The sequence below is a fragment of the Hydra viridissima genome, unplaced genomic scaffold (assembly GCF_058129835.1).
Source record: "Hydra viridissima isolate aposymbiotic clone 2 unplaced genomic scaffold, HvirCarnegie_v1 scaffold_12, whole genome shotgun sequence".
In the NCBI taxonomy this organism is placed as follows: domain Eukaryota; kingdom Metazoa; phylum Cnidaria; class Hydrozoa; order Anthoathecata; family Hydridae; genus Hydra; species Hydra viridissima.
Genome location: NW_028324311.1, coordinates 5,289,288 through 5,316,130, shown reverse-complemented (window position 1 = coordinate 5,316,130; position 26,843 = coordinate 5,289,288). Strand labels below are relative to the sequence as shown.

At 29.8% G+C, this 26,843-nt stretch overlaps 4 protein-coding genes, 1 non-coding gene and 1 pseudogene across 7 annotated transcripts in view; 2 read left to right on the top strand and 4 right to left on the bottom strand.

Moving 5' to 3' along the window:
- LOC149880940 (uncharacterized) overlaps positions 1-18,802 on the bottom strand; it is a 31,575-nt gene extending 12,773 nt beyond the window's left edge. The window contains exons 1-2 of one of the 3 annotated variants that reach the window (XM_090068069.1): positions 18,742-18,802; positions 18,527-18,651 (exon numbers count right to left, since the gene is read on the bottom strand). The gene's annotated coding sequence lies outside the window, so the exon portion shown is untranslated. Of the gene's footprint in view, positions 1-7,989; positions 11,410-18,504; positions 18,652-18,741 lie in introns of those variants that run through there. The other 2 variants (XR_016445402.1, XR_016445403.1) reach the window with 2 other exon arrangements.
- Positions 1,966-8,703, top strand: LOC145194340 (NADH dehydrogenase [ubiquinone] iron-sulfur protein 3, mitochondrial-like). The gene is made up of 6 exons (XM_090068071.1): positions 1,966-2,157; positions 2,904-2,993; positions 7,262-7,491; positions 7,739-7,864; positions 8,271-8,390; positions 8,481-8,703. The coding sequence occupies exons 1-6, from the start codon at positions 2,067-2,069 to the stop codon at positions 8,628-8,630; spliced, it is 807 nt and encodes a 268-aa protein (XP_089924197.1). The 5' UTR covers positions 1,966-2,066; the 3' UTR covers positions 8,631-8,703.
- LOC145194188 (large ribosomal subunit protein eL28-like) lies at positions 12,037-14,233 on the top strand. Its single transcript, XM_090068075.1, has 6 exons — positions 12,037-12,126; positions 12,265-12,353; positions 12,434-12,493; positions 13,792-13,855; positions 13,934-14,040; positions 14,118-14,233. The coding sequence occupies exons 2-6, from the start codon at positions 12,273-12,275 to the stop codon at positions 14,202-14,204; spliced, it is 399 nt and encodes a 132-aa protein (XP_089924201.1). The 5' UTR covers positions 12,037-12,126; positions 12,265-12,272; the 3' UTR covers positions 14,205-14,233.
- On the bottom strand, positions 14,856-15,862 carry LOC149880942 (uncharacterized; annotated as a pseudogene).
- Positions 15,932-18,613, bottom strand: LOC149880941 (uncharacterized). The gene has a single exon (XM_090068068.1). It carries the CDS (start codon positions 18,107-18,109, stop codon positions 16,316-16,318), a length of 1,794 nt encoding a protein of 597 aa, XP_089924194.1. The 5' UTR covers positions 18,110-18,613; the 3' UTR covers positions 15,932-16,315.
- Positions 18,803-21,649: 2,847 nt separating the features above from the next.
- Positions 21,650-21,721, bottom strand: Trnad-guc (transfer RNA aspartic acid (anticodon GUC)). Its single transcript has one exon. It is a non-coding gene; the product is annotated as a tRNA-Asp (tRNA).
- Between the last annotated feature and the right edge of the window lie 5,122 nt (positions 21,722-26,843).

Sequence of the window (26,843 nt, the reverse complement as noted above, 5' to 3'; positions counted from 1 at the left end):
ATAGTTTTTGTTTAGATACTACAAAAGATACACCTGACTCTGAAGGAGGCTAGTTCAAAGGTTCGGGGGGAAGGGGGCGGCACAGACTGGCCCACCAATTAGAGTAATGAAAAGAAACATTTTTTCAAGTTTTTTTCACAAGATTTTTTTGAATACTTTATATTTTTGTATTACGCACTTTTTTGTTAAAAGATAAATTTTTTTGTAAAAAGATAAACTTTTTTTACGTCGCACGCAAAAACCAAAAAAAATATGTCCAAAAAAAACACTTTAAGAGAGTTATTGACCGGAAACCTACCTCTTTCCTCCTTTCTGGTGGGCCCCGGAGGCCCATCAGAGGAAATTGGCCCGGAATATACTTGATCAATTTCTTGGAGGCTTAGCGTAAACAACGGAGGTAAACTAAAGTATTCCTCTAAAGTTCCAACTGATACAAAAATGATAATAAATACTGTATATAAAAACAAACAAATATATTTTTAAAAAAATAAAAATAAAACTGTAACATCTTTAGCTTTGAATTTGTTTTTTTTTTTTTTTTTTTACTAATTTAACATTGAGCTATAGAGGTAATATTATTTTTGTCGAGTTTTAAGTTATTCATTGAGCTATAGTGGTAAAAGTATTTCAGTCCTCTTAGAACCGAAAAAGAATCAATGCATTGATTTGTCTTGATAAGTCTTGACTTTCATAACATTCCAATGTTATGAAAGACAAGACTTATCAAGATTTCCGACTCGATGTTCAAAAGAGTTTAATTTGCCAATTTTTCTTGGCCCATTGTTGACCTGAAAGATGGTTTTAAATTTTTTAAATAACAAAATGATCTTTCTCCTTTGTAGTTACACACAGGTGACGTTAAGTAAATACGACGTGCAATAAAAACATTCTACTATCGCACTATAAAAACAAACAACGTCAATCATTATCTATATAGGCTTTTATTCTTCGTCTCAAATCAGCGACGATAGCATCAACTATGACATAAAAAGTGTCAACCTTAAGTTGTTTTAGTCTGTCCTAGTACTGGTTCATTATCATCGTCTTCTTTACGATTTGGGCAGTAAGCTCGTTTTTCTTTCAAACGTAATTTAATAAATTATAATTTAATAAGTTAATTCACATAAATTGTTAATGATAATTTTCCTACAGAATTATTGGCTTGATTATTAAATTGCTCAAAATTTTTTTCAAACAGATTTTAAGAGAGCTACAGCTGTACAATGATCTATTATTTTCCAACAGCTCATTTCTGATTGAAGAAATTTTGAGATAAGTTACTTAACCAAAGTAAAAACATGCAGTTTAAACAAATACCAGACCTATAAAATATTGCTTTAAAAAAGTAGACCTAGCACAAATGTGCCTTTGGCGCCCTAGCTAATTCTAGCACTGGGCCCGGATCTCGCTCATGCTCTTAACGGGGTTGCTCTGAAGCTGAGCTTACCTTATTCTTACCAAGTAAATCATAAAATCATTTTTGACTACCTTTTCTAGAAACACTTGTGATTCAGCCTTTTATTTTTTTTTCGCACTATCTTTCTCAATATTCAGTTCTTTCTTATCAAATTGTTCACGCGTTTTTGTTTTTACTAGTAACAATGATCGAAAATCAACTTCATCAAGTGCAAAAGTTGAAAAGTAGATTGCCTTTTTATCCAAAAAAAACTTTGAAAATGTTGAAGGTTTTCCCATAACAGTTTTTTGTGTTTTGGAAAACGGACTTTAAAAATCAGACTAATTGGAATTTAGAAATCAGACTAATATGAAAACGTATTGAATACGGACATTCCGTTGTGTTAAATATATTTTTAGCAACCTAATATTCTTGTAAAGAGTTATTCAATTTCAGATTAAATTTTTCACCCTTTTTGGCCAGATAGTTTTCATCTTCGGTTTTTTTTCTTCTATTTTTTGAAATAGCTTTTTTATTAAAAAAAGTATAAGTACATCTCAAACATAAAAATTGTCGAAAATACCTACTTTAGAAATAAGTTCCTCGCGCGGCTGATTTAATGTTGTAACATACTCGCTGTAATTATAGATAAATACTGTTTTTTTTGAAAATGGCCTTCTCTGCAAGATTTGTGTTCTCTGCCTCGAAGGCATTCAGAAACCCTGTGGTATGTTCTAACATAGCAAAAAGAGTTCAGAAAGGTATAAACACATTTTGGGTTAATTTTTTAAACTTAACTGCATCGTAACTTGTATTGGTAATCAAAGTTAGTCAATTTGGTTACATATTACATAGCCAAGTTTTTATTATACACAAAATATGTTTTTCTTGTATAAGAACGTTACTTAATATAAGTTTTTTGTGTTTCACATTATAAATTTTCTTTACTTTTCCTTAAAACAGTTTGTGAATTGTTAATAATCTTAGATGTAGCTACAGGTAAGATTATTAATGAGGTAGGGGGCTCCTGGAAGAATGGCAAGTTTTTTTTAAATTCACTAAATTGTAATGATGAATTCTTAAACTACCTTTATGCAAAGAATTACTACCTTTATGCAAAAAAATCTCTGTAGAATCCACCTGCAATTTTTGAGACTCATATAATTGGCTTAACAAAATAGATTTTCAATTTTAATTTCATGTTCTCTAGTAAAGATTTTTCTTCAATGTCTCTCACTGAATGATTTGGTGTGGAGTTATAAATTTAGTTATTATGTTATAAAATAGATACCAAATTTATGTAAAAGTTTTTCATTAAAATTTTTAATGAAGAATTATATGTTATACTTAAAAGAATTGCACCTGAAAAAGGTAAAATAGTTTTCAATCTTTCTACTAAGAAAGATAGTTTAACACTTTGTTAAAACACAAGTATCACTCAGCAAGTCAACTTGAGTTTTTTATTTGTATGCAGTTTTTTTTTTATCTCTAATTTTTTTTTTGATAGATGCATTCTTTACAAGGCAAGCCCTGGGTGTAGCACTGTTGCAAAAGTGCAAACAAATTCGATTGTCAAGTACTGCAGTCTCAACTCAAGGTACTCAAGGAATTTTATTCCAAATAGTAAATAGTTTTTAAAAGTATGATTGTTATATGCTTTTTATTCTAAAGTTTAAAATGACAAGTTTGTCTGTATTACCTTAACTAGGAACTTATCTTAAACTTATTAGTGTCAAATTTTGTTGCATTTATTGAGTGAAACTAAAATAGATTTGGAAGTTAAAAACATAAGAGAAAGACGAATGGCCTCTAAATAGTCAAGACTTAAATCCTATTGAAAACATATGGAGTAGTTTGGTTTGTTTTATGCAAACAGAAAGCATTTTAATTATCTCAATTAGAAAAATAAAGGAATGCTGGGATCAAATAACCTTAAATGAATTAAAAAATCATTCAATGCCAAATAGAATTATTGATGTAATTAAAAAAAAGGTGGACCAATTCACTATTAATTAAGAAAAAAACTAAAATGGTCTTAAATTTTTGTCATTTAAAAATAAAAAAATTTCAAAAAAAGTCCTTTATTTTTTTAAAATACTAAAAGTTCTTTTTATTTCAATTTACATTATGTATATTGTAATTAAGTTCATTCTAGCTATGTTATTATTTTTATGAGTTGTTGCTGTAACTTAATAAATGTAGCTGATGTGTCTTAAAATTTTGTTGGAGAGTGTAGAACAGTCGGAGAGTGTAGAACAGTTCAAGTTTATTGAAGTTCTTCAAAGTTTATTTCTTTCTTTTCTATGATAATATATCCTTTTTTTTTGGAGAGCTCATAATTTTTAAATAAAGGAAGTAGGGTATAAATTAGGAGCCTTTCCTGAGCTTTAATCTTCATTGATATCAAAATCAGGGAGTAAAAATTTAAAACCAATTTGTAGCAAATTAAAGAAATGCTTATTATAAGCTATATAGGAACCTAAAAGAAATGCAATTGAACTTATATAAATCAAAATAAAGCATTCAAAATAACTTTGTTTACTTTTTTAATAAAATAAACAGATCCCAAAACTAATTCTGCCAGCAACTGTTTTTTTCTCAAAATGTAAGATTTTATTTTCAAAAATTGATAGTACATTTATGATCCAAAGTATTGTCCGTCACTAGCCAATACTTTTTCCCATTAATCCAGCAGCAAATAAATCTTGTGTTGAAAGAACTCATCATCCTCTGAGGTGATCCACAGATCAATCTAATTTTTCACGTCATCATAAGAACCGAAATGCTGATCAGCCAGGCCATTGATTGGAAAAGATGAGGGAATTATGATTGACAATGCTCCATCTGATAACCAAATCAGGTGGAGCGATGTCAGGAGAGTATAGCAGGTGTGGGAGAACTTCCCATTTTAGTGTTTCCAAGTACATTTTCACCGGTTATACCACATGGGAGTGAGGATTGTCCTGCAGCAAATCACTTTATCATGCCTTTCCTTGTATTGCTGTTTTTTCTTCAGTGCCTGTCTCAAATGCTTCAGTTGAGTTCAATATTGTTTGCCTGTAATGGTTTCACTTGGTTTTAGCAGCTCGTAGTACACTTCACCAAGCTAGTTCCACCAAATACAAAACTTAACCTTGGAGCTGTGAATATTGGGTCTGGTATTGGGTCTTTTTTGTCCCTAGTCTCAACAGTGCAGAAATCCCTTGTGTTGTTGCCTTTAAAGCAGCTGTTGCACAAGCAAACAAACGCCGTTCAATGTCCCTCATCTTCAACTTGCACAACACCCAATTTCCTTGCTTCTGAACCATTCCCAGGGATTTAAGGTGCTTGGAAATGTCTAGGTGAGTCACATCCAATGATTCCACCAACTCTTCTTGCATTCGATAGGAGTTTTCTTTGAGTAAAGTTGTCAACTCCTTATCTTTAAACAGCTTTTCTCTTCCACTGCCATGCCAGTCTTTAATGTTGAAATCACTTGTTAAATCTTGAAGTGTTGAAACCATTCACAACACATTCCTTCACTAATAGCTGCCTCACCACACATATCTGAGAGTATTCAATGAGCCTCAGCCACAATACTTTTTGAATTGAATGCTTAAAAAAACTTCCCCCAAATGATGAGAACTTGGCTCATAACTGACATTTTAAAATGATTAAAATATATGAAGCGAGTAAAAAATCACTTATGTTTGGGAATGGTGCTTTCAACAGATAGAATTTCGACAGATAATGTTGCCGAATGACACTTTTGACCTGACAGATCTATTTACCATGTATCTCTAAAGTCATCAATAAAAAAAAAGCAGAAGCAAAGTTAAGAAAACAAACATTCAGTTAACCGAGATTTATATTCAGTGTATGTTTTCTTACATAAAATAGTAAAATTTGAAAACCATAAACATTACTTTTTATTCTATTTCTTTTTTATTACATCTACTTTGCTCTCCTTTTTATTTATTTTACTTGTTAAATAGTTACCTTGATCTTATCCACAAAATCAATGCCTTCCTTTTAATCAATCAGTCAGGCTTCACTTGTGACATGTTGCCAAATCTTCCCAAAGATGTATATCATTTGATGTTTTGATGACAGCAGACTAATGCTATTAATATTTTCTTCAAACATTTATTTAGGTATGTTTAACTATTCATGGTATTTTGAAAAATTCATTCTTTGGTTTTGAACCATGTCAAAAACTCTTATTTGTTTTTACAGTGATAGTATTGTTGTTCATAAATGTTTGATGGATGTTGGGCAACTTAGGTTTCATTCTTCTGCTTTGATATTTTTTGGAAGTAATTTTTACCAATTTTAAAGTTTTAGGTTGTTTTTCATTGATAAATTTTGATTTTTTACCATAGTTTTTTCTATAAGTTTTAATATTATTTTTCTTTTACAATTTTTTTTTTCCTACCTATTTACTATCTCACATGAAATACCTTTTTTGGAAATGTCCTCCTTTTTGGAAATGTTTGCATGTGTTTTTCTTGCTTTAGTTTACAATATTAATGTTTAAGAGTACAAACTCCGCTTTTCAAGCTATCAAGCATCTTGGTTGAAATGAATTGAAACAGTTGGTTTAATTTAACAGTTGGAAACAGTTGAAACATTTTGTTAAATTTAGTAATTTGAAACAATTAAAACAATTTGTTAATTTTAATTAAATTTCAAAGAAATATTAAATTACAACCAGTAAATATTGTTTTGATAAACTTATGAACTTTTTTAGATTTTCTTTCAGTTAATGCAATTTGTAATAATTAATGGACATACTTGGTGATTTAAAAATAAACGAAGTCATACACGTAAACTGGGTAAAACTTGTACTTAACAAACAAATAAGTCACTATAATCTCATTCCCTACTTCTAATTACCGTTATTGCATTTTCTAACTAACCTTTTTTCCTGGACATTACGATTTAAAGACTAGAAAAAGATAAGGAGTTCACTGTCACCCTAACTTTTTCCAGAGAATGTACCACACCTAGAAAATGCAACTTGTTAACACTCCTACTACCTCTAAAGATTATTGTTGTTAACAACAATAATCTTTGAAGGAATTGTGAGAGTTAAGCAGAACATAAACATTTTTAAATCCACCATGAATCTTTTAGAGGAATCAAGTGAGTGTTAAACAGAACAAACATAAACAATCTTAAATCCACAATGAATCTGGCTTCTGCACTCAATGAAATAGGGAATTCAACATAAAACTTTCTAAAAGTACTGCTCATTAAACAGTGCTTTTAGAAAGTATTATATTAAATATAACAAAACACAAAAACTTTCTTTTTTTATTCACTGGGATGGAAAGCTACTTACAAATGCCACAGGAAAAGTAACTAAAAAAGTGCTCAACCAAATATTCTAATATCAACCCTTCTTGATGGCACAGAAATTGCCCTTTGGAGTTCTAAAGTGGTAATTAGACCAGATCAGTCATGCAGCAGCAGTCTATAAGCCAGTTAAATCTTGAAATCAATCCTGTGATATATAGATTGTGTTTTGACACCTGTGCTTTCAATACTGGTCTCATTAGTGCTTTTGCTCTATTGAACTGCACTAGGATGCAATTTTTTGAGAATGGCTTGCAGACATCACATGTTTAAAAAACATTTAGATGTTAAGTTTAATGTGTTTTGGATCTTTTACCAAGACAATGTTGTAATAAATCTCTTATTGTAAATCAATTTTTTTAAAAAAATATCAGCAATTTTTTTATTTGCTGATGTTTTTTAGAAAGCTAGCATGTTTGCTTTTAAAAAAATATCAGTAAATAAAATTATTTAAATAATTTAATTTGCTGATATTTTTTTAAAATTGTATAGTTTTTTATTCTTTTAATTGCTATACTTGACCTTTAGATAGTCCAACAACAACAAGACTTATGGAGTTTGGTCAGTTTGTTTCAGACTCAATGCCTAAGTTTGTCCAGAGTGTTGAAGTGACAGAAGGTGATGAACTTCAGGTACTTGTATCTCCTGAAGGTGTTATTCCTATCTTAACATTCCTTCGTGATCATACAAATGCCCAATTCAAGCAGTTGGTAGATATGACAGCGGTAGACTGGCCAACAAAACCATTCCGGTTTGAGGTATTTTTATTATTAACTTTTAAGAGTCATGCTATGATGAAACTATCATTATTCTTCTGAAAATACAGTTTTATAATTTTTAATCTGCTGTGTTTTTCCAATAAATTTAATAAATTAGACATAATCACAATGAAATGTTTCTGTTGATGCTAACTTTTCTAACCTTTGAAGCTGATTGAATTTTTCTTAATAGCAAAAAATTAGGTTTTAGCAAGATCAACTTTTAAAATTTGTTTCATCACTTTAGATCGTTTATAACTTATTATCTTTGCGATACAACACACGAATCCGAGTGAAGACATATACTGATGAACTCACGCCACTTGAATCTGCAACTTCACTGTTTCATTCAGCAAATTGGGCTGAAAGAGAGGTTTGTTATGAACACAGTTTTTAAAGTTTTTGCTTGATTTTGTTAAAAACAACTTCATTCTGACTCCAGAGTCCAACTCTGAAACTCTGATTATCAATCATCATAAGATTTGCCATTAGAAATTCTTTTTTTTTTCCTTTAAAGTAATTAATGTGTTTACTTGTTTTTACATAAGTTAATGTGCTTAAAAATATGGAGTGTTTGAATTTAACCTGTTTAAGAGTTGTTTAATTCTAGTAAAGCTATTTAAATATAAAACTAATAACACAGTTCATGTAATTACATTCTTACGAATTTTATATAAGACTTAAGGAACTGAAAGCTGGTTTAGTTTTATGAACACGTTTTTTAAATTGGTTTTTTAAGTGCTTTTTTAAATCTCTCAACCTTTTCATGTGGTTTATAGATATGGGACATGTACGGTGTGTTTTTCTCTAACCACCCAGATCTTCGAAGAATTCTTACTGATTATGGATTTGAGGGACATCCCTTAAGAAAAGATTTCCCTCTTTCAGGATTTTATGAGGTAATATGACAAATATGGTTTTTTTATGGGTATATTTACGTTTATGATAATTCATAAACGCAAGAATTTATTCGTATAATTTTACTGTAGATTCGATATGACGACGAGCTTAAACGAGTGGTCCAAGAACCTATTGAGCTCGCGCAAGAATTTCGAAAATTCGAACTTCAAAGCCCATGGGAGCAATTTCCAAAACATCGAAAACCAGTTTTAAAACTTGAAAGCGAAAAAAAAGAATAGTGACAGTCGTCCTATGTATATAATCACATTTTAAATCAATATCATTAATAGTTCCAATAACTGCCTTCATAAATGTCTGTTAATACACTTGTCGCTAACAGACATGCTTAAAAGTATTTAATACCAGTTTTGTAACTCGTTAAAAAAAGTTTGATTAGACGCTACAAATGGGCGCCTCAAAACCTCAGTGTCACCAAATCAATTAATGGGTGCTCTAATTGCCAATAGCAGGCTATTGGCAATTTTAACTTAGGATTCTGGAGAATGGTTAAGTAGGCGTAATATTAATATTGCAAAATGGCACTGAAATGCAACGAATACTTAAAACTTAAACCATGTCCCTTTAATTTTACTTGATCCTTTTTTTTTTGTTTTTGTTTCATTCAGTAATCAAACATCTTTTAAACAGTAATTAAAGAATTAGGCAAATGCTGTAGTAGTTGCTTTATCTTTCATGTCGAAGTGGATTATCTTCACAATTTCTTAACAATGGTAGATGGCTGAGTGGAACAATGAAGCTTTGAGATCTTTCAGTTTCAGTGTTGTTTTTTCTCTTTTTTTGCTGAATTAAGCAACTTCTAAAACCGTACCGAATTCTTTCGTCTTTGTATCTTAGATTAAACGAGATCTCGCTGATATCGGACTTTTTGAAATTCTACTTATCTTTCAAAAAAAGCAAGATTCGTTTGCATCAAACCTCGCCTATCCTAATCTACTTGACTGATTTAGTGTGATTTTTCTTTCTTCACGGGTTGAGTTTTAAAAAAATGTTTACTTTTTATTTCACGAACGAAGAATGATTTCTTTCGCTTACACGTTAATTGCTTTTCTGTATTTTCTTAATGCTTCATTCATCCCGATTTCAGTATCATCAAGGAACAAATTGTGACGACTTACTCTTAACCTATGCTTGATTAAAATTTGATTTAGCTCAGCCTCTTGTAGAAATTCAATGTAAGTCGCAGCAATCTTAAATTCGCAAAAATCTCTCAACCACCTCTCACGCTGCATATATATTTTAAATAATTTTTCATTTCTCTTTTTGCCTGTTCTTTGTTCCTCGTTTTACTGTTGCATATTGCGCCGTATAATACAAAAGATAAGTTATCTAATAGGTTATGCCTACCATAAGAAATTTCATTGAAATATATTAAAAAAATATGCTTTTTTGTGTTTTCTCTTCATAGACAGCAACATTTCAATGGAGCATGTTGCTGTCTATAAAAAGAAAACACAAATAGATACGTCTTAATGAATCTGTTTTTTAATCAAATTTAACTAACATAAAATAATAATAATAAAACGTTGAGTTACAGCGCAAAACTCGTTAACGTGACGTTTGTAACACGTAAAAACATCAAGCATTCGTGTATTATTCGCGGAGTTTTAAAAGCAAGCAAAATTATTTATCAGAATACATTTGCAATAATTTTTTATAATGAAAAGAATTATACAATAGCTTTGTTCAATAAAAAAAAAAGACTTTCAAATCGTCAAAGTTTCTTGATTCGAAAGTGCAGTTTTTAAACCAAAAAAAAAAAAAAACGAAAATAAATAAAATTTTGCTTTTTTGCTTGATTTATTAATAGCATTTTCGCAAATAAAGCTCGCATATACGCGATTACTGAAATATACAAAGGATTCCAAAGCACCCTGTAAATACCCACCACTCTTAAAACACTTCCTAAATTTTAATTATGTTATTGGTAATAGGTTAGAAATTTAAATATCTTCAACTTGCAGGATTTTTAGTCAGAAAGTATAGTAGTAGTACTGGATTTTCTAACGTCACTTTTGCAACTTTAGCTCTAATCTTAGCGCCACTATCAAGTTTTTCCTATCTTACCAATTATATTAGAGCTGAAGTTGCAAAAAATTTTCGCAAGGAGATATCTTTTTTATTGCTGTATGACCGAACAAAACCTCAGCATCAGTCGCAGCAATTAAGCTGGATGTAGCTCAGGAAAAGCCATCAACTAATTATTTATCATACAATTATATATATCATACAATTAATAATAATCAAAATTAATTGACAAAAGATCCATTTAAAGCTAAAAAGTATCTCAAGGTTGCCACATACCTATTAAAAGTGACTGGGAAACAAGCTTGAAATTTAAAATCACATTGAGACCAATAGCGATTTACTATATCTCTAATGCAACAAGCGAATATGTAAAATTGTCTTAAAACAGTCAAGTTAAAGCAAAAAACACGCATATAGGAAAACTGGAAAACACTAAAACCTCTACAAGAGCCATTTTACTGTTGGTTAATCGTACCTTTTCAAGAAGCTTGCAAATCAACTGAACATTTAACAACGAATGAGAGCGAGCATTTAACGACGAATAGGCGAGCGCTTTTGAGGTCTTTTATAGCTTATTTCTAAGAATTGCATATAAAAAAACCGAAGAAAAATACCTCCCTATGACCCCAGTATTACATGCACAACAGGTTGCTTTGTGGAGATGCGATTATCAACGTAGACTAAAGTATTGTTTCTACGGAGTGATGATTAACTTTATTTCAGGAATCGATGATTGCTTTAATTGTATCGAATTAGCGTTCCTCTCGACAGAGTAGAAGTCTCTCATTTCATTTTATTTGCCAATACCGGAAATAATCTTTTGTCCTGGTATGTTGTGACCACAATCGGAATATTTGGTAGAGATCAACATTTATATTGACATCCGTATGCTGGGATCGGAATTTTTGGTATCAATGTCGAGTTCTGAAGCAAAACTTATTACCCCAATCTCAGGACAACTGGGATTATGCGCTAAAAAAAAAAAAAAAAAAAAAAAAACAGTTTTCGTAACGCTAACACAGTTAAACTAAATAAAAAGCTGGTGTTGGCTGAAGCGGTTGTTTACGTATAAACAATCAGATGTAAATGAGTAGATTTCTAACTCCGCAGATTTTCAATTGGATATACGGTGATATATTAGTACCTATATAGTGATGTATTGTAAACATAACAGTGATATATTAGTACCTATATAGTCCTTTAGTTATCCATTATTATATAAATAAAAATGAACTTCGATCACTAGTACAGATTCATCAGGAAAAAGTTAATTTTACAATTACTTAAATTGGGAGAACTAGAAATTTAAAAACTTCTTGCAGTTTTCGAACCGCAGTTTTCCAACCACTGGTCTATATACTAAAATAATTTGAAAATGTTGGTTACAAAAATTTTTTTAAAAAAGGATTTCTAGCATTATACTTTTGAATTAAATAAAACCAAAACAATCATTTTTTTTACTGATACTGACTGCTTTTAAGCGTAAAATACGAAGCGAAAAGCCTAAATCATACCAAATGAAATCTATTTATTTTTTATTTTTTTAATGTAGACCTTTTTAGTAACACTAAAAAAAAACAAAAAAAAACTAAGAAATTAAGTTTATAGTTTAAACGGCCTACCGAAACAATTACAAATTGCTGCGAAAGTATCACGGATATTCTTTATTGACCAAAGTGAAACCTGAAGGTACTAGTACAAATGAATTAGTAGTTTAAGAAATGTCCGGCCTTATCTCTAGAATCTTTAATGTTAAATGAAGTCTGTTCACTGTAAAATATGTTTAGTTTATTGATAAAAATAGCTGGTGTTTTATTTTAATTGCAGTTCTCAACATGAGCGCTGAATTGTGCTGGTCAGTCGTTCGAAAGAACTCCTGTTTTCTTGTCAAAAGCCAAGGGTTGACTCTTACCAAAGTAAGCTATTTAAATGGCTATTCTTTTGAGTAAAGTAAACTGAAGAATTCCTGTTAGTTTTTAAATTGTTTCTTACCTAGGAACCAAACAACCTGACTGGTTTAAATAGCTTTAAATACAATGGCCTCGTGAACAAAAAGGTACTTAATTACTTATAAGGTAATATTTTGTCATTTACGACTGAATTAGTACAATTTTGATCATTTATTCATATTTCCTTGTAAGTTATTCTACTTTACTGATTACACCAAGGCATTTCAATTTCCTACAATAATGCACTTAGATGCTATACTATTGCACCTAAAGTATAAGTTCATTAGTGTATATCAATTAGTGAAATATTGATAAGTTTTAAATAACATTTTCTATGTTAAAAGTATGTTAAAAGAATTTTTCAACCTCTTTGGATGTTGTGAGAAATCTGAGTTACTAAGAAATAGCAAGTAACAATGGTAAAAATTCCACTTTGCTGGCATAGTATCAACTTATTATCTTCAAAGAAACAGCTTTGTTCATAACAGCTTCATTTAAAACAGATAGTTTCTATTATTAAGCTGTAGCATAATTAGTACAATCCAGCTGCAATTTTTAATAATCTTGTTGCGTCTAGGACAGGAAATTTGCTCGACTTTTGTGGCAAAAATTCTCTGATAGAGGCAGATATCAAGTCCTGAGGTGGCAAAGATATTAATTTATTATTAATGCTAGTTTCTACTTCAGAATATGAGTATATTAATTCTTAGGTGTATTTCAAATTTTTAATATATAATTATTTTCTGATGTTATTTTCTGACATGTTTTGCTGTTTTTATTTAATGATGATTTTCTTATCAGTATGGCATTTATGTTCCATGTTGAAATCTTGAATTATATTTCACCTCTGGCAATCTGAAATTCTAAATAGCAGCAAAATAATATATAGCTTCTTCTATGGTTGTTAGCCAGGGCGTTACTTGGCTTTAAAATTCTTGTAGTTGAGTGTCAAAACTGGCTTAAATAAATTAGTTTTTTTTATAGTTGTTTTGTATCCATATTAGATATGCCTCAACTAATAAAACCTCACATTTGCACCTAAATTAGTTTTTAAGTTTTCTATTTTAATGGTTTTCATAGCCAGGGCGTTACTTGGCTTTAAGACTGTTGTAGTTGAGTGTCAAAACTGGCTTAAATAGATTTGTTTTTGTAGTTGTTTTCTATCCACAATAGATATTTTTCAACTACTTAAGCATGACACTTTATGTTTTCTTTTGTCTGGAAGGGTTGTTGTTAATGATGATTTTTTTTGTCATATGGCATTTGTCAAAATGATTGAAAAGCAAAAAATTATTTCATCTCTGACAAACTGAAACACAAGACTTCCGTTTAAATATTTAAGGCCTTTTGTGTGTGTGTAACATATAATTTCTGCTAAATTGATTTCTTTTTTGATATTGCTTAGACTGTAGGGGTCACTGCTGCACCTGGTGGCAAAGGTGTTGTTCTTTCTGTTAGAAAATTAAAAGGTGAATATATTTGGTAAATACATGGTGTAGTTTTGTAAATAAGTCTAGTTGCTTGAAGTTTATGCTTTCAAATTTTAGGAAAAAGCAATGGTTTGTCAAAGACTACATTGAAGGGCAGTCGTCATGCTATGAAAGCTATAAAAAACACTCTATCTGCAAACGGTTACAGAAAAGATTTACTCCAAGTGAGTGAGCTTTTTAGTCAAATAATTAATTACAGCTGATCAGGTTGTTACCTTAATAGCTTTTCTTCCTTTTTCAGCCTGCTATACGACGTGCATGTGCCATTATTAGAAGTCAGAACACTACTGTTGTGAAAAAGACTCGTTCACGAAGAAAGAAGAATTAAGAGTCAAAAAAGATCTCATCTGTTAAAAATTTTTTGTTTTTTTTGTCCTTATAACCTTTCTAAATTTTAAGTTCTAAACAATTGTGATTAGGATAAGACCTAAAAAAAAATTTTTTTGGTTAAAACAATCACTGCTAACCAGAGTAACTGGCAGGTTAAAGTTGGTTTCCAGGTCTGAATTTTCTTTTTGAGCAGTTGGATATACATTAGTAGACACCATTTAGAAAATTTAGAACTTCTGGGATGTTTGAATTTTAGGGAAATTTTATAATAAGGTTCAAAAAACAGCTATGACTTTATAAAAACGCACAAAATAAAAAAGCTTAATGTTGACTTTAATTCTGAATGCTAAAAGTAATATACTTTAAATTATTTACACCAATCTGTCTATTTTTTCATGCAAAAGAAAAAAAACAACACTGGATTTAATCATTTTGCATAATCTGTTTGACCCTTAGTTTGCATCTATTCCATGTCCTTTTAAACTCAAGAATAGCTACTCTTGTTTGTGAGCTCCTTGTAAGTTCCTAGGGCGCTATGTGTCATACATCCAATCAAAGCTGCATAGGACTTTTTAAACTCCAGAGCAGCACTTAATGTTATTCCCCGTTACCATACTAAACGCTTCTGCTTACATGCATTTAAAATTTAGACAGCTCATAATTGTTAATAAGTCATACTTTCCTTTGTTAATATCTCGAGTGTATCCACCAACCTCAGGAACTTGCCTGCATTGTATCCGTCAAATCCTTCGCCTTGGTTTCCTCAAAGCATGACGTAATTTGAGTGTAACCACTTTTCAAACCAAGGCCACACGCTAAGCGGAAGCACTGCAAGTTTACTTACTATTACCATTAGAAGATTGAGCTCAGGAACAAGAACCAACTCATCATGAAGAGTTTCAGGATCTTTCTCTTTGCACAAAATTCTTGGATTTATAACATTTTTAAAGAGTGACATTTTTAACTTCTTCTTTCCAAGGGTAAAGTCGTTGTCGTGTTCATCTGAGGACCTAAGTGTTCCCTTGTTACCAGTTTCAAAATTGCAGGATTTCTCATGAATACTAATTCCGAAAACTGAATTTCCACATTTAAGATCAAATGCTTTTAAACCTTGTAAATTCAGATGCTCAATAAGCTTCCAAAGATTACCGTTTGCTTCAGAAACCCCCTCAATTGCTATAAGAAAGGATCTCTTTACTCCAACATCAGCAAACTCTGAATCTGACGAAATTTTTTCTTGGGGATTAAAAACATTACAGTGACCTTGAGGAATTCTTGACCTGAATCCATAGCTATCTTTTTGTAATGATCTGCTGTGTATATGTAGATTTATCTTTTACATGAACCAATGTTCTAGTAATAACTTCTTCTCCATCCATGAACTCTTCTTCTTTAATAGTGTAAAATTCATCTATCCAGGTATGGAGATCCTCAATTTTTTGAAAAAGTATTTTCTTCAATGCAGGTTTGAGCTTTCCGTACTCTGTATTTGGAACAAAATATCTTAGTTTGATTCTTTGAAACCTCAAGAGATTTCACCAACTCCATAGCATACCGAAAGACACCTGCTTAAGGTGGTCCACCCCAATTCAAATGAATTTCTTTAATATTGACTTTATATTTTTCAATTTAGTCTATTTATGTTGTTTTTTACTAAAAAAGAGTATTAAAAAAAAAAAAAAAAAAAATCTTACAATTTGCCTCATTTATTCAACATTTTCCCTGTTTTGGTGTGTTTTTTTAAAAAAAGATTTCTCAGGAAGTAAATGACCCTTTTTAATGCCCTTTGGTATTTCAGCTACTAACATGTTTACTCAGGTACCCTAGCAGTTTTATCTATTTAACTGGAATATTTCAAAAGTTATAGGCATTGCCATAATGGTTCCTTGTTTTATCGTGAAGGTCTCACTGTTTGATGACAAAAACACAAACTTAAAAAAAAGCAAAAATAAATATTCTGCTACCAGTCCTCTTCCAACATATTTTAAACAAACTGGGAAAATTTCAAAGAAAAAGAATAAGCCAATCAGGAGATATCTTTTTTTAACTTTATTTGATTTGCTAAAAAGCTAATGTGGAGAAAATCACAAAACAAAAATAAAATCTTATTTAAAAAGCTCCAGATTCATAAAATGATACAGGTTCTTCTTCTGCTTCTTTATCTAAGAACCCTTTTTTAATTCCTCTTAATTTTTGCCTTCTAACTTTGCATTTATTGGTGGATTTATAATTTCCTTTTGATATACGTAATGCATCATGTAATTTAGAAGCATCAATCATAAACCTCCCAGTGTTAACACCTAAAATTTTAAACACTTCTAAAACTCCTTGAAAACCATCATTAAACGAAATAATAGCTGAATTTAAAGATAGTTCTAAAGACCTTTTAGTAACATATATATCTTTTGGGCATCTTTTCCATATAACACTATTCAAGCTTTCATTATTATTCTGTGTTTGACCATGAAGACACTTTTTTAGTAAATCTTGATTAGATAGATCTTTAAATATAGGAATTAAAACTTTGTGAATAGCTAATGGAAGGCTCAATTTCTTTTGATATTTAGATAAGTTAGTTAGTTTATCAGACTGCCACAAGCACCAGCTTGTTTTTGTCCTTGGGCAAAATTGATGGCGGATGTTTTCATCCTCAATGTCAGAGTTATGAAAAAGCACAGCCCATACGGATTTCTGCATATTGTAGAGATTGTCAACATTTTGTCGTATGGCCATGCCATAATAGTTTTGAAACAAATTTATTGCTTTGTCTGTGAGGTTACCTTTTCCACTTAGACTAATTTGACCAAGTTTAATATCAATAAGTTTTTTCCCTTTTTGACTTTGGCGCAAGTTACGAAGACGAGTTCCCATTCGTTTTTGAACGTGACCAACACATTCTAGTTTCTCAATACTTATATTGCCATAGGGTTTTGAGGAAACAACATCAGTAAATGAAGAGGTATCACCATCCCCAATATATGAAGTGTACCTTAAATTATTCTTCATTATCGATCGAGAAAATAATATCACCGCCCCACATGATTCCATTGCTCCAGATGATTTTTCATGATTAGCATCACATACATGATTTAAACTCCAATGAAGATATCCAGGATTAAGGGTTTTTGTCTTCCAGTACAAACAACCTCTGCATTTTTTTGAAAGAACAATGGCATCTAAGCACTTTCCATTATCTTTTGAAATTATGGTTACAATACCATTAAGTGATTGATGTCCACGCTTTTGCCAGGTACCATCAACAGATACCTGACAATTTATAGGTTCATTATGATCAACACAAAGATTCATTCTGGTCTGGAATGCAGCTCTAGTAGTACTTTGAATAGCAACAGTCTCATATGCTTTGTATAATTTGTTAGTCAAATAGTTAAAGTTTTTTGGCGTCATAGGAGGTGGCATATTCATCAATGCTGCAAAAGTACGCAAAGATTCATAACCTTTGCCAAGTTCTCTAAAAGCTACAATGGCATTAAAATTTACAGCTGCAACAGGTTTTCCTGGAGAGGTTAAGATTTTCTTATAACTTTGAAGAGATGTATCATATTTTGATATATATTCACATGTATCACATGATAACTGTAACTCGTATGAGAACCCATTTTTGTTTTGTAAATTGTTTTTTAGTAACAGCTTTCCATCATTTGAACAACACTCTTTACATATAAAATTATTAAACATTGTTTTTAAAACTTTAAAGTTTATTATAATATTGTAATTATCCTCATCAAGCTCATTTTCTACATCGTTAAAGTCAACATTTTGTTGCAACTTTTTTTCACTTGCACTTCCTTTTTTGTTTTCAAAACTATGTATGCTTTGATTCCTAACATGTTGGTTACCTCGAAATACTCTTTTTTTAACATATTTAGTAGATCTTGGCATTTTTGTGAAGAACTTACAACTTTTACTTCTATTTAAAATTAAACTTTAAATGTCTGTACTGCTGTTGTCACTTTATATATCACTTTACAGTAAATGCACATCGCGATAGGCTTTTAAAATATAGCCAAAGTTATCAAAAACTCATGTAAGACTAAACAGTTTTATTTTTGTTATGTATTTATTGATTCTTGAGATGCTAATTTTATAATACTCTTTAAAAAATGGTTGCTATGGGCGTTGTTAGGTAAATAAAATATATCTATCCTATTAAAGAGATCAATTAGACCTACTAATATACTAATTCAACTAAAAAAAGTGCTGTAATTATGTTCTACAATAACTGAAATTAAAAAAAATCATTTAAAAAAAACAACTCAAAAAAATGTAAAAAGTACGTTTTGAATTGGGGTGGACCACCTTAATTTGGTCAGTTTTCTTGTCTGTTGTCCCAACCACAATGTTTAAAGGAAGCCCTTGAGTAGCCAGCTAAAACTTCTTTCTTTTACAAATACTTTCAGCGTCCATCTTTTGCTTAAGTATACCTGGCAGCAGACATTAATAAAATATGTTTATTATTTGGGTTTTTTAAATATGCATTTTTATCGAAAAAAAAAAAAATTCAAAATACTTGCGTGAGGCTACGCGCTCTGAATACTTAGATCCAAGCTGTTCTACTGCTTCAATGAGATTGTCAACAGCTCTGCTCACCGTACAGATGTGACTCCTTGCACTAAATATATTTATTTAAAAAACAAAAATAAAACAAAAATACAACTAAATATTTTTGTTTAAAAACAAATAGACAAATATTTTTTCCCAAAAAAACTTTATTCAGTACAATCAATTTATAATCAATTTATTTATTTATGTGAAGCAATATAAACATCAACAAATGATAATGATGATAGTACTAAAGCTCTAACCTACAAAGCATGCCAAACATAGTCTTGAAGACTTTACACGTTCGGGAACAGAATCATTTGAAGCATCGATTCCATCTACTGTGTGGTTGATATTTAAAAATCTTCAAGATGTAATCTATCAATCTAAAATTAATTTGTTGGTCAGTGAGTGATTTTGTTTTAGCATCCTTGGTGATCTTTTCGTCGATTCATCTTATGTAAGCTTCATTTTTTTTTTTTTTTGTTAAATTTTATTCTATGTAAGCTTAAAGTTTACGTATATACAATTAAGTTAAATATATATAAATATACTTATAGTGTAAGTATGATATATATTGAGGAATTTGAGTATAATCTATATGTATATACGTGTTTTGAATAAGTTATACAATACACTTATATACATACAAGTTATTCTTAAATGCAATAATGTATATATACTCAAACGTGCATTTAAGTGTGATGAATTTTACCATATACTTGGATTTTAAGTTTATACATATATTGAGAAATCTGAAAGTTTTTAACACGTGTATTTTTTTTAACACATGTATCTTTTAAAAAAAACATTCAGCTTTCTCAATTCCATAGTTTTTGTTAAGAAAATGTGTTTGTAGATAAAACAAAGTATTAACTAGAAAGTAATAATAAATAATAAAAACAACAGAACCTAGATAAACATGAATTTTACCTTGGATATCTTCTCTATCCAGTTCCCAGATATTCCACTCTGTTCATGTCGAGGCTATATAGGTTTCTGTGGCAATTGTTACAAATAATCTTGGGATAGTTGGTTACTTCAAAACTCTACTGGTTCCAGAGGAAATTTTTATCTTTGTTTCAAATGCTGGAGTGATTTTTTGAATTTTAGTTGACCTTTTATTGAACTGTGTAAGACGTTTTAGGTAAACAGTCCGCAATTTCATACACAATTAATTAATTTTGTAAATTTTCAACCGAGTTTTTGCCTATTTTTATTAACATTTTTATGGCTGAAAATAATTTTTGAGCAAATTTTTTTTGACTTAGTCCGACCCCCTCAGAAGTTTTAAATGTCATAAATGGTATCTACTAATGTATACCTAACTACTGAAAAAAGAAAAATCAGACCTAGGATGGGGAATGTGGAAAAACTTAACCTGACGGTCACTCTGGTCCATAGTGTAATACTGATTATTATACGCATCGGCGTTTTAATTTTTCGTTAATAACGAAAAGTACAAGCTTCGTTATCAGTCATTTCAAATAAAAAACAAATTTAAAATATTTTTTTTTATTTAACCCTGTAAAGTTATGAGTCCGGAAATAAAATTTTGCGATGTATCTCGCATCTCATTACATTACAAAATTGATATACGGTTAAATCCGTTAAAATCGTTTTTTAACAATAAATTTTGCATGTATATAAGCTTGTCACACCAAAAACATTTATTGTTTTAATATACTTGAAAAAGTTAAATTTTACAAGATTGACAAAATCACGGTTTGTTATCAATAGAAAAACAAAACGTCGGTGTTTTATCAAGATATCTCGATTGAAGTTTAATTTGAAACCAGCTCTAAATTATAATATTAAAGATTACTAGGCTACTTTAATTTGCACTCAGGTTTTTTCCGATGGGGCCCTCCTTTATGTTTACAGAACTTGAGTTAACAATTTTTTTTTGTCAATCTTTTTTCAGTTCTGTACCATATTAACTAAAGCAACTAAAAGATAAAAAATCATAATTAGCTATAATGAAATTGTACAGGCAGTATTTTGTTAAACTATATTTTTAAAATAATGTAGCCTACACATAAAGAATTACAAAGCCATAATGAAATAATGCATAATTCAAACTTTCTGTTATATTTGAGAAAATCTCTCTTATTCACTGTGCCCCTCGATTCATTGAACCTCTTTTTCCCCTAAATTTAATTTTAGACTAAGGTTGATATGAATGAACCTATTACTTTGCGGACCACATGTGATATGCCTGCCAAAAGCATGAGCAAAAAGTTTATAAAAAAAAAGACAAACGAAGAAAATCACGGATATTGACACACTTATATTCAAATCACAATTTTTAAAACGTTTCAAGGTTAGATAAACAGGTTTTCAAAGTTTTTCTTGATAAGTATGAAACACTGCCGTATGATTCATCGTCAGCTTACCTATATCACATAATTTTTCGAAATACGATTAAGCATTAAAAAAAAATCTAATTTTAGTAAACTTTAGTTTAAATTAATTTAACTAATTTAACTAAATTAATTTAACTAGTTTCAGTAAATTTAGTTCTTATTTTTGACGTTAGGGATGTATTCTGATTGGTCAATTCTAAGAAGCTTTGCATCATTTGTAAATTTAAATTCCTTGATACAACTGCATTCAAAGTCAACTTCATCAAAAAAAGGGACTTTAAAGGTTTTACAAGTCAGCCGATGATATACATATATCAATAAAAAATATATTAGTGTTATTGAACTTTATATAAATTTTAATTAAAAAGAAAAGATTTCGAAGTTTTTTTTCTTAATTCTTTTTTGCTGTTTGTTTTATTTACTCTTTCTGTTATTTTTTAAATTACTACTATACCTCATTAACTCAAAATAGTAGACTAACTAAAGTAACTCCCAAACAAAAAGAAAAATTTTCCTCCCCGGCGGGGAATCGAACCCCGGTCTCCCGCGTGACAGGCGGGGATACTTACCACTATACTACCGAGGATGGTGTAGTTTGCAATTATTAAAATATTTATTATTAAATTAGATTTAAATTAATCAATTTTTAAGATATAAATTTACTTAAATTGTCTAAGACCGTAAATATACTGTGTATTTACTTTAACAATCCACGAGGACAAACGTTAGCTAAACGTCAAACTAAAACTTAAAAAGTGCAGTACCACTGCAAAATGATCTTATAAGTTAAAACTCGTAGGACGAAGCCCTTTTAGCTATAGATTGATCTATGTAAAGGGCAATAAATAAAATTTTTTCTTTGGGTTATGAAATTAAATAATAAAACCAAGACTTTAAAGGAATTTTAAACAAAGATCCCTATTGATCTCAAAAGATCTCTAATGTTCTCAAAAGATCTCTATTGATCTCAAAAGATCCCTATTGATCTCAAAAGATCTCTATTGATCAAAGTTTGAAGGAAAACAATCAATAAAAAAAAGGGGTAAATTATAATTATCAAATCAATAACTAAAAAATCAGTTTAATCCATTATTACAAAATCGAGACCAAATTGAATCAAAAATGACCAAATCAAAATCAAATAAACATGTATTTTTCACCAAATAAAATTCTTATAGTCGTAATAAACTCTATGAATATTGTGTTTATATGTGTATTACATATTACAGTGAACGCCTGATAATAGAGTGTATGTAATTTTATAGTGTATAAAAAGTATTGTGAATATTGTTAAACAACGGCTATATGGAAGGAAAGTTACTAAAAGGTAAGACAAACTTTGAAAAGGATCAAAGGATTTGTAAGGGATCATTTGCTATATAAGTTGTAAAATATTAAAACTTATGCAATCCTTGCTTATGGTAATTTTCAGATAAATAAGCTGAGTAAATCAATTGGACCTGGTTTATGATCTTTATTTAAAATTAGAAGGCTATTTAATATTTATACCAAAATCAGATGCATTAAATACAAGAGTATCTATTTTAAAACTAACATTTAAAGACATATAGAGAGAGAGTTACTAAAAAAAGTCTCTAATTTTAAATTGATAAATACAAAAGGTGCAAGAATGGATGGAATCTTATAGTGCACGGTTATCATGATATTGCCAACCTAGCTGACCCAAGAACGTCACTTAAGTGGGGTGATAGCGCACACACCAAGGTACTCTGTGATGCAAATCTTGAAATCTTTTAATTTTGTCCGCGGAAAATAATTTCATTTGAATGTTCTAATTGAGTGAGATTTTGACTTCATAGTGCGCCAAAAAGACACACCTGTAGAATGAGAACCACTCTTTATAAATTGGTGCAAATGTAGCCTATTACCACACAAAATTCTGGAAAAAATTTCAGTTGGATTGGTTAACTGGTTAAAGATTTATGGCATTTTTAGTTTAAATTTTGTTAGTTTTTTGTTACTTATACCTCAAAACGTTACCGATTACTGTGATATTCGGTCACTATTTTACTATGTAACACCAACAATTTTTATTAAAATTGTTTATTTGCTTCATATACCGTTTCCATTTTATAGACCAAAATATTAATTTGCTACTTAAAGCATGGTTTGACTTGGCTTTTACATAGCATGAAAATCTCACAAGGTATAAACTACTCCCAAAATGCAAAAAAATGCTTAAAAAAAAAAAAATCTAAAACCTGGTTGAAGGACGACCAGTTGGTAAAACAAACAAAAAAATAGGTCTTTATTAACAAATTTTTTTTGGCTCTTAAAACCTTCTTAAATACATTTGCTTTGAAAATTAAGTGAAAAAATAACCACTTCAACCCTATTTTTTACATTATAGTACTATTAAAAAGCATCTGACTACAATTTAAGACAAGTTTTTTGATTTTTAACCACAAAAAATTTGTTAATAAATTGCTCAATACACTCTTTTAATACAAATACTCTACAATATTATTTTTAATATCAAAATTCACAATTTTTAAATCAACAACATTTAAGGATAAAGTTGGTTAAAATGTTCATTAAAAACCGTAAGCTGTGATTTTCTGCTTCTTATCTCTAATAACTTAAATTGTGCTAGCAGTTCTTTAAAGATGCTCTATATTAACCGTCAAATACAACCTTACAATTTTTTGTTACAACCACAATTTTCAACAAAAACTTTTTAATCAAAAGGTAAATTATTTTCCTTAAAATGTTCGGTTTTTTAATCAACTACATGATAATGAAACGAATTTTCTGTTGCTGAAAGTAAACTTTTTTTGTTTTCTTCATTTTATTGTTCCTTTTTAGAATTTTATCCTAGAGAGCGGTTTTTTTTTTTCGCCCTTTTTTTTTTACGTCTTACTTGACTGCTGTGTTTAGATATTTTGTAAAAATGGACCATTTAACCAAGTTAAATTTTATTTGTCAAATTTTTATTTTTTTAAAATAAATATGCTTAAGGAAAAAACCTTTTAGTGACTTTCTAAATTCAAAAACAAAAAAAATGAACTTAAAAACTTTTTTTCCCCCCCAACTGTCCTTATGTTTGACAATACAAAAGGTGTTTTATGCAGTTCAACTTTTGCTTTATCTATATTTTTGCTTTTTGTATTATCTATTTCAATGTATATGTAAAAAAGATATTTTGTTAAACAATTATGTTATAAGTATTTGTTTAAACTATCTTGTAAACTCTTATCTTTTTAAAAAGAACTTTTTCTGTTCAAATGTTTATTATAGTTCAATGTTTTTAATGCAAGAGTTTGTTACAGAAACTGCGTACAAATCCAGTGATGTAAAGTTACGTAAAAAAAACAAAACAAAACACTAAAAAAACTTGTTTTCATTATTATATTTTTTCGTTATTACATTTTACAAGTGATAAGATTTAAACTACAAAATGTTGCGCCATTTTGATTGTTCATTTAACTACAATTTTCTTCATTTTTTTTCTTTTCTTATCTTCATTTGTTTTTATCTAAAAACAGAGAACGAGTTAACTAATGAACAACTCCGTTGTTTTTAATTTTTTTTTTTCTTTTTAACTTGTGAACTTTTTTCTAAAAGAAATAAACTTTATCAAGCTAAATATAACAGAACAAAAAAGTTTATAAAATAAATTCTATCTAAAAAAGCTGAATGGATGTACCGATTGACAGAGAGTTGATCAGGTACACATTGGTACGTGCAGCTACCGCAATTGTTCGTAACGCAATGTTCACCAACCGCGCATCTTAAAGAGCAAGCTGGACAAGCAATTGCATTTGAACATTCTGAAAGGAAACGAAGTTGAAAAAATTGTTAACTTAATGCAACAGCAAAAAGCAACGAGATTTAAGCTTGAAGGTACTCTTACTTTTGCAAGAGGAGAAGCACCCTCCACAGTCATCAGGGATGCATTGATAACCAGTTGGACAAAAAACATTCATGCAGGGATCAATTAGGCAAGCATTAACCTGGGTACAGGCTAAAATGAAATATAAAACAATTATAAGTCTCTGGGGACAGATTAGAATAAAATATTAAAATTGTTTACAACATGAACGCGAAATACACAAAATTGTTTTTAAAAAATAAATGTAATTCGCAAAAAGAAAGGTAAAGTGGATCATCATTATTTTGCGAGTGCTTTTCATGAGTTGTGCTCTTCTTTTTTTTTTATTTAATCTTAACTTACGAGTTAATTTTAACTTAAGAAATCTTGATTCTCCACATCCCAGGTATAAAACAAACAACAGCCCAACGTAAAGTTTCATCTTTTGAACTTGTTCGATTTTCAAAGTCTTTTTATTTTGAAGAATATCACCCCTCTATAACTTTTATAACATTTTACGCAGGATGTACAATATTAGTTCGATAATAAGATGAAACAAATTATCCAAGTAATTATAGTTGTATTGACGCGATCCTGAAGCTATATTTATAAACGTATATTTATCAAAACTACTTGCACATTTCATGTCGTGTAAGCTTAGTATTGTATGAAGTATGTATACACCATAAATGCAGCTTTTATTATTGCCAAGGGATAAGCAATAACGAAAACTACAGCCATGACGTTTTTCCTTTAGGTTTGCTATTGTTACTATTTGTAAATGTTTGTTATTGTAGTTTCGAGGTTTTTTGATCGCAAGCTTTCTAAATATACATTAAGTACTTTATTTGTTTTATCTTTGTGTCGCGAGTTTGTTAACTACCAACTAAACATTCAATCATGCAGAAATTCCTAATTAAATGGTACCCCATTTTGTCAAACCCTCTTTTTATAAATAAAATTGTAATATTCGATTACTATCAACACAGACAGGCGAGTAGAATTATTATGGAAACTAAGAGTTGCAATTGAACACTGGTCCAACCCTTTTTTTTTTTATTGTGATTTTAAATAATACATTTGTAAGTTGATTTGGTCAAATTACAAAATTAGAAAACTTGTTGTATGCGACGATTTAATTTTAACAATGCATCTCCTTTCATTGCACCCAAACACTTGTGTATAAATTGAATTTGCTGGGTATATTGGGTTTTTTACTGATTTCTCTCACTTTTTTTTTTAAATTCCTGTATATTAATAAATGATATTAATAGCTTTTATATATTAATGGTATTAATAGTATTTAAATATGGAATTCGTTAAAAGTTTCGCGCCCGCTTGTGTATTGCTTCTTTTAAAAACAGTTTCAGTTTGGAAACAATCGAAACAAAGGAAGTTGCAACACTTTTTTTCTCTCTTAGTGGCAGAGAAAAAAGATATATGGCGCAACTCGCAATAAAAGTGATTTCCTGTAAGTCAGGTATTTCTAAAAATAAAGAATTTTCGTTTATTCTAAATTTACTATAAGATTATTTACTATAAGATTATTAAGATTATAGTTAATTTAGAAAAAATGGGAATTTAATAATTAAAATTTTTTGAAAAATCTTTTCGAGTTTAACTAAAATTTAACACTAAAATGGATGAAATGCTCTGAGCGTGACAACTGGGCTACTGAAATATGCACACCTGGCCCTGACTTTTTTCTAACAACTTTTTTTCTTTTTTGTTTTAACATTTTTCATAACAAAAAGTCTAGGACAATTTTTCCGTAGCTATGACAACATGCTCAAGTATAAAGTAAGACGTCACATCTTCAAATGTGTACTTTTTATTTCAATAGTTTTTTCCAATAAATAAAATTGTTTAACTTTTT

What these genes read in the sequence shown, in the direction of transcription:
- LOC145194340 (XM_090068071.1), top strand. Translation starts at nt 2,067, where the DNA reads ATGGCCTTCTCTGCAAGATTTGTGTTCTCTGCCTCGAAGGCATTCAGA. An exon ending in TACTGCAGTCTCAACTCAAG is followed by an intron (nt 2,994 to 7,261) that starts GTACTCAAGGAA and finishes CTTGACCTTTAG; the next exon opens with ATAGTCCAACAACAACAAGA. An exon ending in CTCTTTCAGGATTTTATGAG is followed by an intron (nt 8,391 to 8,480) that starts GTAATATGACAA and finishes ATTTTACTGTAG; the next exon opens with ATTCGATATGACGACGAGCT.
- LOC145194188 (XM_090068075.1), top strand. Translation starts at nt 12,273, where the DNA reads ATGAGCGCTGAATTGTGCTGGTCAGTCGTTCGAAAGAACTCCTGTTTT. An exon ending in AAGGGTTGACTCTTACCAAA is followed by an intron (nt 12,354 to 12,433) that starts GTAAGCTATTTA and finishes TTTCTTACCTAG; the next exon opens with GAACCAAACAACCTGACTGG. An exon ending in TTCTGTTAGAAAATTAAAAG is followed by an intron (nt 13,856 to 13,933) that starts GTGAATATATTT and finishes TTCAAATTTTAG; the next exon opens with GAAAAAGCAATGGTTTGTCA.
- LOC149880941 (XM_090068068.1), bottom strand. Translation starts at nt 18,109, where the DNA reads ATGCCAAGATCTACTAAATATGTTAAAAAAAGAGTATTTCGAGGTAAC.